At 38.4% G+C, this 13,235-nt stretch overlaps 1 protein-coding gene across 1 annotated transcript; it reads left to right on the top strand.

Moving 5' to 3' along the window:
* The first annotated feature begins 323 nt into the window (after positions 1-323).
* On the top strand, positions 324-6,113 carry LOC127652353 (uncharacterized). Its single transcript, XM_052138464.1, is given in 8 exon segments — positions 324-356; positions 2,699-2,833; positions 3,199-3,279; positions 3,367-3,565; positions 5,066-5,133; positions 5,229-5,390; positions 5,908-5,935; positions 5,938-6,113. Coding segments are annotated over 8 exon segments (843 nt in total). The 3' UTR covers positions 6,075-6,113.
* The last annotated feature ends 7,122 nt before the right edge of the window (positions 6,114-13,235 follow it).

Raw genomic sequence — 13,235 nt, 5'->3', positions numbered from 1 at the left:
CAAATGTGTCAAAGAGGGAGCTTATTTTTAAATTTGAGATTGATTGCGTTGTGATTTTGAGGGGTACATTGATTGTCAGAGACGTCTCATAGCAACCAAACTGATATACGACGCTGCAATGCTATCGATTTGATCATTAAAAGAGAGTGTAATTAACTGTTAAGTGTTCATTTAATTAAGTGTTTTATTATCATTTAATTAAAGAACTTTGACTCATTAATGGATATTATTTAATAAAAGTGAATGTTTGTCACTGAGTGTCAACCTCCCTGCCCTGGGTGCTGAAATGTTTGCATGACGTATCAAACCTGCATCTCGACAAAATGGGAGTTGAAGGTTTCCTCACGAGTTTCCAAGTTAGAAGTCCGACATAAAGTGTCATTCTGTTGCACTTTCCCCAGTTTAAAGGTGGAAATTCCAACTCTCCAAGTTAAATGAAAATCTTCATGAATCACCACAGCAACAACAATATGGAGCATTGTGGCTTTCCCCACAGGAGTGAACACTTGGACACACACACACACACACACACACACACACACACACATGTTGGTGCAGCTATCCTTTTGAGGACTCTCCATAAACATAATGATTTTTATACTGTACAAACTATAGATTCTATCCCATAACCCTAAACCTAACCTCATAAAGGTTTTTGCATTTTTAAATAAAAAAAAAAAAAAAAATCATTTAGTATGTTTTTTTAAGCAATTTGAATTAATGAGGACACTAGAAATGTCATCATAAACCACATTTATAGCATAATACCCTTGTAATTACCAGTGTGTAACATAACAAAATGTCCTCGTAAACCACCCAAACCCACACACACACACACACACACCAGGTATGTGGCAGTGGACTCGATGTGCAGAAGCAGCACATATACAGCAAGCGAGACAGAGGGCCGCTAAATGGAACAGAATGTTGCATCTTCAAAACTGAACTTCAACTTAACACGCATACTTAACACGCATGCTATTCACCAGCAAACCTTATCTGTTGAATCTGGTTGACCAGCATGGTCTTTCTGATAAAGCTGGTTAAGCTAGTTTAAAAGCCTGGAAGGGTTACCAGCATATCAGCACCTAAAACACAACATATGCTGGTGACCAGCAATGCTGGTCTTTTCAGTAGGGTTAAGACAACACACATGTTGTTATGGAGAATCGTTAAAGAGCTCTGATCGGGGAAGCATACATCTGAGGCATGGTGCTATCTGCATGGTGCTAGCATGGTGCTATCTGAATTCTTTAGACGAGATCTAATCAGGGAAGCTTACTACCGAGTAGAAGTAAAAGCATGCTGCCATGCCCAGATATGAAAAAATGAGCAGCATGTTCCTATTTCAAACGCTGAAGAATCTACTTCGGGGAGACATACACACAATGTAACGGCAACCAGACATGAATTTGCATGTTGCCATTGCTCGGAAAGGAATCAAAATGAGCGTCATGATCCTGTAATTATTTTGGTAGATGTCGTGATCAGCTGAGCTTCATCTGATTGCAGCTTGACAAACATGACCTGCCTGAACTGACACTATGTTTAATTTTAAACCATTTGTTTATATCTTAGCTACTTGTACCAGGAATATCATTTGAGCGATAATGTCAATATTAACAATTAATAAATAGTGAAATAGCAGACATTTGCTTAAGATGGATTAATTACCTAATCTGAAACACATACACCATACAGACTAAGCCTTTTCCTATTCATCCCAACACCATCTCACACAGAAAGGCTTTATAGTTACACAAGAAATGATCTGATAGTTTAAAACACTCTTTAAACACTCTTTCTCCCACATTTAGCCTGAAACTTTGCATCCTGCTATAAAATATTTGGTTTTGGGTTTTTTCGACCTCAATATCAAAGCACAAAATTTTAATTTCTTAGCAGATTTCTCTACCATGTGTATCTTCACCAATGTTGAGAGAGTTACTTCTCTAAAACTGAGTACAGATTACTGATTACTTCATCAAAAAAGTAATCAAATTACTAATTATTTTACATTCAGTTGCTTTATAAAACACCTTTAGAATAGTAAATGTTTTATGTTCAACAAATTCAAAATTATGTCTTTATTTTTTACTTGTTCACTGTGGCATGCAAGTCATACTGTACACTCTGTACAATGACTTATTAGTTGGCGTATGCCTTTCAGCGCTCACAGATAAACGCACATATTGTATGGACATAATAATGTTTAACATGTATTCTACATTATTTTATTTTGTGTAACACAATTAATGAACTTAAACTTTATTGAAAGTTTATTGTGGCAGGGCGGAGGGCGGGGCCGGGTCGTGATCGTACACACCCGGTCCCGTATTAGGCTAATCAAGCCTCCCTATGGACATGTCCGTAAACGATCTCTCTCTCCCCCGCACAATCCTCTGCAGTCGACCTTTATCCCTCTAGGGAGGCTTGATTAGCCTAATACGGGACCGGGTGTGTACGATCACGACCCGGCCCCGCCCTCCGCCCTGCCACATTTATGTAAACATAAACATAAACATACAAGTACTGTAATTCAATTACAAAAAAAGTATTACTTTGTAATCAGTTTATAACTGAAACTGATTTTCACAATATGTTTTAGAAAAAAAAAACTCTAATCTTTCCTTATCTTAACACTTGCTGGGCACTTAGTGAACTGTTGGAATATTTGACACACCTCAATCCCTTTCAGCCAAGTACCTCAGAGGAATACATGCAAGCCTTTTTGATAAAGGGACTGAATCAAGACAGACCCCAGAGCTTACTCCCCACAGGCAGTAAAACCCCAGAGAAAGGACAGCTAGTTTTTGATAAGGACAACCAATCGGTATTGGAAAGGAGACATTTAGAATTCAGAAAGAGAGTTTGAAAGCAGTGTCTTGGAGTCAACACATGTGGTTGGCTGAGTATCTGAATCTTCACTTCGCACCTGATGAAACTGCATGTGCAAAAAGGTCAGGGCCAAAGCTGAGGGGTCCATTTAATGACATCACAAGCTTATGATAAAATATTATAACGAGGTGGCAGGGAGTTTCAGCAATTTGAAGACATAGTTTTTATCCTGATGGTCTTTTTGCAAGATCTAAGAATTTGAGATCAAATTTTAAGTATAATTAGAACTAATTCAGATTTAATTGCTACTGGAAGTTTACATTGTGATGCATGGCACAACAAACAGTTTTTGGAAGATAGAAAGCAGAGAAAGTGGTAGGAAGAGCTAGAAAGCACCATGATGTTCTTGTCCACATTCACTCTGATCCTGAAGGACCCATGGTCTGTCTCATTTTTACATGAGTTTCTGAGAACTCTTCTTTTCCTTTCATCAGCTTCTCTTCGGTCATGCAGTGGCAACATGTAAAGCCTGTGTCCTGGGACTCCATCAGAGAAGAACCGCTCAAAACACTGGATTCTTCTCCAGCATTCTCACCTGACCCACTGCATGTTTCTTTGGCCTTTAGAGCATCACTAGCTGTCCTCTATGTGGGGGCCCAACTGCTGGGTGCCATCAGTGCCTGTGCTCTCCTGGTGAGCATAATGCAGACTACACTAAGAAGCAACCAGAGGAAATAATGAGGTATGATGTCTCTGATTAGTGATAAAGTAATTATTCTAAACTCTGTGCTCTGAATCTTCTTATCTGTGATGACCTTAGCTCTTAGTATTCTCTATGTGCAAGTTTATGAACATTCTTTCTTTTCTATGTGCATTTCAAAAAAAAAAAATGCCTTTAACATGACTGTCCGGGAATGCTCTTTATGTGCTACTTGGGTGAAGCTATTTGTTTGTCAAGTGCTGAATTGGTACCTAGAGTCACTCAAGTTTCTAGGATCAACTTGTTTTTCCATGTGCCATTACATCTCACGCATGGTCGAGCACTCTAGCCTTTTAAGTAAGGGTGTTTCTCAATGCTAAGAACGCATTCTCGTTCTTGTGACAATCAGTTTTGCCTGACTTCTTTGAAAGAGCGATGTCAGAAGACATGTGGATGTAAGACGCATCGGGTTTTGAGATGTGCTGTCATATGCAGATTCAACAACCTCTTAACTATTTTATTTTCTTGGTGGTGGGTGATGACGTCAAACAAATCCACAAGAGCGTAATTACGCCAAAAGAACGGACATTGAAAAACATTGAAAACCATGAGCCCAAAAGGATGCGTTTGAAGCATTCACACTATGACTGCTTTGTGATGCACAGTCAACAGCAGGCGTATGCGCCAATGACACAAACAGATCTGGACTGTCCACGTTTGCTGATGATGAAATTTGTGACACAAGCACTGTGCCTTTTTTTTGTCAGAAGCAAATTCGAATCTTTTTTTTTGGAGCAACATTGTGCTTTTTCACATGTGTCAGGGTTCACAGATAAATATAGTAAAAGTCATTGCATTTCTAGAAATACAACAGGTTACATCTCTCAAAATCTTTTCCAGATCCTCCTGAGAAACAGTCATTTTATTGTTTTCCATGAAAATCTTATTCAGTAGAGACCACTAAGTTTTATCTAAGATAATGCATTTGCTCAATATAATCAAGGTTTTTATTCACAGTTATTTTGTTAACACACCATAATTGCCAAGCAATTAAGACTTTCTAATTTATTCCACAATGTAATTGAATGATTTCTCGTTAATTCTGCAAGTCATTATAATTTTAACTGATTCCAATATACTGTTGTTAGTTAACAAATGTGGAAATTGGACAATAGAGGTACAGTATTATTCTGTTTTATTTCTGTTCAGTGTGATATGACAAGGCATGTTGCTTTTTAAAAATAAAAAATAAAACTTTTTTGTATTCTCCTGTCAAAGAATTGGTAATGGTGAATAAAAATACTGAGGCACTTTAGTACAAAGATCAAACAGTCAGAGAAGATTAAATGTTTAGGAAGAGAGGGCACACCATTGAAATAGCAAAAAATATATAAAAATGGAAAGATGAGAGTGCAGCCCTGTAAATCACACATAAAGAAATCAGCAGGAGAGCGACAAATTAAGAATGAACAAGAAAAAGAGAGAATTTAATGGGAAATGTGGTGTATGTGCGTGTATGTGTCTCAGAGAAAGTGGCAAAAGAGCAAGATGGGTATAGATGGATTGAGGGAGAGGAAAAGAAAATAGTTTACCAGGTAATTGAAGTGAATGAGGAAAGGAGATAGCAGCAGCCTGAAAAGATAGATAGAGTCTAACAATAACAGATAAAACTTCACTTACCCTCCTTCAGGTAGCCCCTAGGGTGTCTCTGTATCAGGCTCTGTTAGTGGAGATGGCTGTTACATTCCAGCTAATGCTGTGTGTCCAGTCTGCTACTCATGCCAAATCTGCATTTTTTTCTGTGGCACCTGCGGTTATCGGCCTGTCTGTCACCCTCTGTCATCTCATGGTGGTAAGAATTGCAGATTAATGTGAGATTTTGGTGCAAGGTTTATAGTCCTCTGAACAAAGTTATAAAAAAAGAAATTGATTTTCATGGTACAACAAATGCCCTAAGTGATCTGAACGGATTGCAGTTTTTGAGTGATAGTTAAAAATCTGTGACAGGCTTTCAAAATGTTTTTTTGCTTGTATTTGTTTTAAATATTTTTCCATTTATAATTGGAATTAAATTAATTGAAAATTAATCATTTCTTTGCAATGCAGAATTTTAAGCAGATTTATGTACTTCCTAATATGGATTTAGAACAACATAACAGTGAATAATTTGTGACAGAAATTTCTTTTTTCATTTTTTTTTTTTTTAACTACCTCTTTAAATATTTTTATCTAAATATCTCATATTAAAACTAATTATGGAAGCATATTCATTTTTAAAACCGTATTTCATTCTCGTAAAAAGACTACTTCTCAAATCTATGTACATACTGTACAGTATGTTTATGAAATACTTGTATGGATTTTTGCAGGTGTTTTGGGTGGGGTCCAGTGCTGGGTCTGTGCCTGGTTCCTGCATGACTTGGTCATCCATCCTGGTTGGAGTTGCCTTGGCGACTGGGTGACAGAATGTAAGGAGGCATTCCTGAAAGATCTTTTTCGGCAGCCCAGAGCACTTGAAAACTATTTTTATGCCTAGACTTTCAAATAGGCATTACTCTCTCTTCAGAAATGTATATCTCTGCCCCGAAGGTAAAATCAATGAGATTATCTCTGTGTAGTTTTGTCTAATTCAATGTCAACAAATCACTATGATAAAGAAATATGCTGGCTGAGGCCATAACTATTAGCGGCTGTCACTTTGTTGTTGTTATGCTAACATTAACTAATTGTTTTGGGACTCACTAGAAATTAATATGACATTGAAACAAACACTGAGATCATACAGAATGCTTGCTCATACACCCCTTTATGACTCACTATTTAATGTGTAAATTTGAATTTAATACAAAGAAAATGTAAGCTACTTAAATGGGGTAGTTCTCATTTACTCACAATCATGTTATTTCAAACCCTTGACTTTCTTTCCTAACTTTAAATCAAAAGATGTTAGGCATGATGTTAGCCTCAGTCACCATTCACTTTCCTTGTATTGAAAAAAATATGCAATGACAGTGAATGGTGACTGAGGCTAACATGCAGCATAACATCATCTTTTGTGTTGCACAGAAGATAGTTATATGGGTTTAGAATGACAAGATCGTGAGTAAATGATGGCAGAATTTTCATTTTGGGATGAACTATCCCTTTAATAATGTAATTATGTAATATAACATTAAGTTTGATTTAACTGTAGTGAATAAACCTGAACACTAAATTCAAGTACAATGAATGACCTGACAAAGCTACAGTTTATTTTTTAATTGATATATGCACTAGAAAAATCTATTCTATATTTGTATTTAACCACAATATGTCCCCTAGGGGTTGTAAACAATAAAAAGATCAGAGGAGACACCCACTCAGTCACTAGACCAAGACTAATATATCCAATGGCTATTTACTGGAAGGCACACAGATCAGCAAGCCTATTTATCAATTTCAAAAAGTAAGACAAATTGCTTCTAGGTGCATCCTGGCTGACTTTGGCCCGAAATTAAAAACAAATAAAAGTATTTATGAAGATTAGATGAGTAGCTGTGTTTGTTGGGAGTGCTTAATCTCTTAGGGTGTCACTTCCTTAGCATAATATTCAGTCACTTTCTCTTTTGTCTTCTTGAAGTAGTTCCTCCCTTTTTACATCTACATTTTCTTAAGCTAATAACTGAAACTTTGTTCTGTATTTATAATACATATTGGGCTTTAATTAACTGCATAGAACTGAGCACTTCCAGTCAAAAGTTGACACACTTGACTGAAATGTATGTTTCTCGTGATCTTAAAAAACTTTTTTTTGATTGCCTATTTAGTCATTTATTTGAGTGGTTAAGTTGGACTAATCTGTCAATTAGAAGAGAAGTTTGGAAACCACTAAAGCTAAGCAGGGTTGAGCCTGGCCAGTACCTGGATGGGAGACCTCCTGGGGAAAACCAAGGTTGCTGCTGGAAGTGGTATTAGGGAGGCCAACAGGGGGTGCTCACCCTATGGTCTGTGTGGGTCCTAATGCCCCAGTATAGTGAAGGGGACAATATACTGTAAAAAAAAAAGCACTGTCTTTTGGATGGGAAGTTAAACCAAGGTCCTGAATCTCTGTGGTTCTCTGTGGTATAGATGACAGTGGCGATAACTTCACCTTGGACACGAGCATGTGTAAGCGTGCAATGTAAACAAAGATGCAAATGCATTCCTTGCAATCAGCTGTCTCAAAAAACGCCATTTGCGAGCAGCAGCAAGCCGCCTTCCCCTGGACATCTGATGAGTTATGCCATGAAGCGTACTGTGGCAGCAGGGGCGTGGTCAAGCGCCCGTACGGGAGAGAAAAGCGGTAAGGGCGCTTACACCTGAGCTAAATTATGTCTAACACCTGTCTCTAATTACAGTGAGCATAAAAAGCAGCCAGAGGGCCTCCACCGGGAGAGAGAGACAGAGAGATATGTGTGTAGCTGAAGGCTCAGTGCCGTATTGTGTATATGTATATTGTTGAAGCTGTCTGTACTACATTGTGGAAACATTAAAAGTGACTGACCTGAACTGCCTTGTGAGAAGTTCTCTTACACGTACATATATACGCAGTTGTTGTTCACTCTGCTGTGCATAATGGCACCAGGTAGCAGCCAGGTATAAAGTGACAATAATTAAAGTGCAGGTCATGTGTGTGTGTGTCAGACCAGTCTCTGAGTATTGAGGAGTCTGATGGCTTGGGGGAAGAAGCTGTTACACAGTCTGGCCGTGAGGGCCCGAATGCTTTGGTACCTCTTGTCAGACAGCAGGAGGGTGAAGAGTTTGTATGAGGAGTGTGTGGGGTCATCCACAATGCTGGTTGCTTTGCGGATACAGTGGTTTTTGTAAATATCTTTGAAGGAGGGAATAGAGACCCCGATGATCTTCTCAGCAGTCCTCACTATCCTCTGCAGGGCTTTGCGGTCCGAAACGGTGCAAGTCCCAAACCAGGCAGTGATGCAGCTGCTCAGGATGCTCTCAATAGTCCCTCTATAGAATGTAGTGAGGATGGGGAATGGGAGATGTGCTTTCCTCAGCCTTAGAAGAAAGTAGAGATGCTGCTGGGCTTTCTGGGCAATAGAGCTGGTGTTGAGGGACCTGGTGAGGTTTTCCGCCAGGTGAACACCAAGAAATTTGGTGCTCTTGACGATCTCCACAGAGGAGCCGTCGATGTTCAGCAAAGATTGTTCACTATGTGCTCTCCTGAAGTCAACAACCATCTCTTTTGTTTTTTCCACATTCAGAGACAGGTTGTTGGCTCTACACCAGTCCGTTAGCCGCTGCACCTCCCCTCTGTATGCTGACTCGTCGTTCTTGCTGATGAGACCCACCACGGTCATGTCATCGCGAACTTGACGATGTGGTATAAGGCCCAGCAGGTTCAGCTTTCCAATCAGGTGCAGAGGAATGATTGTGTTGAATTTGAACGAGTCCTTTTTATCTAGGTGGGTGAGGGCCAGATGGAGGTTGGTGGCGATGGCGTCATCTGTTGAACGTTTGGGACGAAAAACATTAACATTATGCATTAACATCACCTTTCATGTTCCATGGAAGAAAAGCATACAGGTCTGGAACAAAAATAGGGTGAACTATTTTTAAACACATAATTCAGCTTTATATTGTTTCCTTTTTTATAATAATACCTTCAATCATTGTCATCAAATGCTAGATTACATAAGTCACTTGGCTCAGATGACAACACTATGCACCTCCTGTACCTGTATGATCTGTATCTTCCATTAATATTCGACTAGCAAACCTAAGCGTGGGTCACTGCATCAAAACATCACTCTCCCAGGATCCCCCAAAAGCCATAAATGTGTCATGCTTAGAGTCCCACCCATTTAGTACAAAACCGATGAACAACAGCGTAGTACAGCCAACCAAAGCTTCAGAGGTTGCCTTCAAAAGTTCAGATCTTTGTTGAGAGCAGTCTCCATTGACTGCCTTCTCCCTCAATACCTTTGGGAGTATGGAGAGTTGTTTGGGTGGCACGAGAGAGTCACTAGCACATGGAAAAGCTTTAGATAGTGCCCCAGAACTTTTAGTAGAGATATAAATGGAAACAGGCTCTGACACTGGGGTCCAGCATGGACATAGCAATGCTTTTTGACACATAACACCTCCAGCTCTTGAGAGGGACACTTGGGGCTCTTTATCTCACTCTCTGTCTATGGTGGAGTGATCTCTCAGGTCACATCAGAAAGCATTTGATACCATTGATCATAAATTGTTGTTTAAAAGTAAATAAATATTATATTAGAGGCATTGCCTGTTCAGGCTTATCAAGTTATTTGAAGAATAGGTACTTGTCATGGTTTAAATGGAAATGCGGTCCAATATAACACTGGAAAAAGGAAGGACATTTGATTGCCAGTATTTTTGTTTCTTCTCCCAAGCTAGTAAACACTCAAGATGCAAAACTGCACCAAAAATAGTTGCCACTTTATTAGGAACACCTGTAAACCTATTATTCATTCAATTGTCTTATCAGCCAATCATGATGCAACAGTGCAATGAGTAAAATCATGCAGTTCAGGTCAGGATCTTCAGTTAAAGTTCAAATCAACCATCAGAATGGGGGAAAATGTGATCTGATTTTGACCGTGGCATGATCATTGGTGCCAGATGGGTTGGTTTGCGTACTGAGTAACTGCTGATCTCCTGGGATTTTCATGCACAGCAGTCACTAGAGTTTACTCAGAATGGTGCCAAAAACAAAAAACATCCAGTGAGAGGCAGTTCTGTGGATGGAAACACCTTGTTGATGAGAGAGGTCAACGGATAATGGCCAAACTGGTTTCGAGCTGACAGAAAGGCTACGGTAACTCAGATACCCTCTCTGTACAATTGTAGTGAGCAGAATAGCATCACAGAATGCACAACAAGTAGACCCTTGAGGCGGATGGGCTACAACAGAGAAGACCATGTTGGGAACTTTATTAGGACCGCAGTGTTCCTAATTTATATTTAAGTATTTACAGGGAAAAACAACCCTAAATCAGGTATTTCATCTCTCCAAAAATAGCAATACACTACCACCACGTCACTCACTGAACACCAGTGGTATTTATATCAACAGACACTACCATGCTTCCTGGCATCAGAATACAATCCACATAAGAAAATTTGAACAACCATTTTTTCATTTCTACATATAAACATTCTCTTTATATAGAAATTAAGCAGTTAAAGCAAAGATTACATTTTGTTAAGTTCGATTGAAATCATTTATTGTTAAGGTGTAATTATTAATGTTGACTTGCCACCTTACTCTTTTTATTTTTTTATGAGTTGTGGAATGGATTGTTGATCGAAATATTTAAAGAGAGATTAAAAGAATGTAAAATTATGGAGGTGACAAGGTGATATCACTGGAATCAGTCCACAGATGTACATTTTGCAATTCAGTTTGCCAATCTGTCTGAGGTAGACTTATGGGCTGTTCTCACTGGACGCGTTCTTGCGCTTTATTTCTATTGCAATTTTTGTTGGTCTATGTACACATGCATCAGGCGAATGCTTTTGGAGCGTCTCACTGTGGTTGTGGCACGTTTCACAGGTTTTCAGCATCTTTAGCCATAAATGTCACACTTTTAAGATGCTGTGTCAAGTTAAATGTAATTTAAAACTTAAAAAAATGCATTTCGAGACCCCTGCACTCTGCTTCATCCAGCTGTCTTTTTGCTGCCTGTACAGCTGGATTTGTGCTTACTGCCCACTGCTGACTGATATTTGCAAAAAGGTGGTACATCACTTCAGCAGCTCCTATGGTAGGAAAATTCCTTATAACAGACTTTATATATGGTTAGGGAGCATGATTAAATGTGTTTATTTTTTTAATGCTCTATTTTGATGCAATTAATTGCTCTGAATTAAAGCGTTAAATCAACATTATTTCTCAGAACACCTCAGCAAGGCATACATCCCTTTAAACTTTACATTTCTAAAAATAAATATGTAACCTACCACTAACTTTTAAACTGTTGAAACAAGGCTTTGTCAAGCCAAAATTTAAAGTTGGTCTTGCCAGACTTTTCTCCACTTTGACACAGCTGGTCTACATCATGTTATGAGTGCCTATTTGTGAGTATTTATGAACACATTTTGTGTTTGACTTCATCAGGGCACAAGCACCAATTGCTTTCTTACCTGATCTTCTGAACAATGAAGACAGCACCTTCATTAGCTACCTGGTAATGCGTTTAAACTTATTACAAGAGACAGCTTCTTACATCACCATGATTCATGATTCAAGTAGTCACCGTGAAAAACTTCAAGGTTTAGTAGACTTTGTGTCAGGAATAGTACAGTGGGCTGTTGATACACCCACATCCATCAGAGTAATGCACATTCACAATATGTCAAGGACATTGTGACATGATCATTATGCTTTGTCCACTGAATGTCGCAAAGCATATAATCCATATGTTCTACATGTTAATCTTAGTTTGTGCTAATTTCAAAAGATAGCAATACATTTTTGAAATCAGAATTTGTATTTGTTAACTTTAGTTAATGCACTGTGAACTAACATGAACAATAGTATTTTCATTTACTAACATTAACAAAGAATAATAAATTATGTAAAAAATATATATATTTTGTTAATTGTATGTTCATGATATGATACCTAATGTATTAACCAATGTTAACGATTGGAACCTTATTGCAAAGTGTTACCAAAAATTGTGTCAACATCAGCTGTCTTGTGAGTATGAAGGACCCATCTTCTCTTTTTTTCCCCAGTCTTTTTTCCTTAGCTTTTTAATTATGGCATGCATCAGCGTATCTAGACACAGAATTCCTGTGGAAATTGACATGTAGTCCATGTGGAATCATTTCAGTCAAATTTGATAATAAATATCCCTCATTCAGTTTTTCCATTAGGGATGCAATTGCCCTCAACGGGAAATGCAGTTCGCCACTCATTTTACTACTGTAATCTGATGTCTATATGAGTGGAAAGAAATGCAGTGCTAAACAGTGGCGTCTCAGGGTCATTATTTAGTGTGGGGCACTTAACATTCGATTATTTGACAGATCTTTGAAACATTGACAAATCATTCCAAATTCTGTCTGTCATTTTGACAGATAAAAAAGAAACAAGAAAAACATTTTAACCTAGTGCATCAGTTTTGACTTCACACTTTGTCCCTAACATTCCCACTGTGCATGTGCCCTTTTTATTCCCAGGACTCAAAATTTGAATTTTTAGGTATTACCTTAATCTAAATGTTTATGTTAAACGCACTTTGTACCTCTGTAAATCCTTTGAAAATGCAGATTATTATGCATGAAATGAGCCTTAAAACATTTAGGGTACATTAAACGTGTCCTCAAAAAACTGAAAGCACATTAGCAGCTGTATATACATTTTCCAGGACAGGATGAAACAAAATGTGACCAGACGAACCCTCCTGCTGGAGTCCAACCAGCTAACACTTACTTTCAGCTCTCCCTCAAGAAAAACTGTCTGCAGGAACTTCAGTGCCTGCCTATTCTTTTAGTGTTTCATCTTTTGAGAGCTTCAGCAATGTTTTCAAAATTTTGTTGATGCACGAAATGTGATCTGTCAACAAGCAAGAAGCAGCATGTGGAGATGGGAACGTGGTCGTGTGTCTGTTAGTGGGGAGAGAGGAAGCGGTAAGAGCCATCACCATCATTTATATGGATAAATGTTTTCCATCTGAAAGGACTA

The sequence above is a fragment of the Xyrauchen texanus genome, chromosome 12 (assembly GCF_025860055.1).
Source record: "Xyrauchen texanus isolate HMW12.3.18 chromosome 12, RBS_HiC_50CHRs, whole genome shotgun sequence".
In the NCBI taxonomy this organism is placed as follows: domain Eukaryota; kingdom Metazoa; phylum Chordata; class Actinopteri; order Cypriniformes; family Catostomidae; genus Xyrauchen; species Xyrauchen texanus.
The sequence above is the reverse complement of the archived record's forward strand: the minus strand, read 5'-3'. Positions and strand labels throughout refer to the sequence as shown.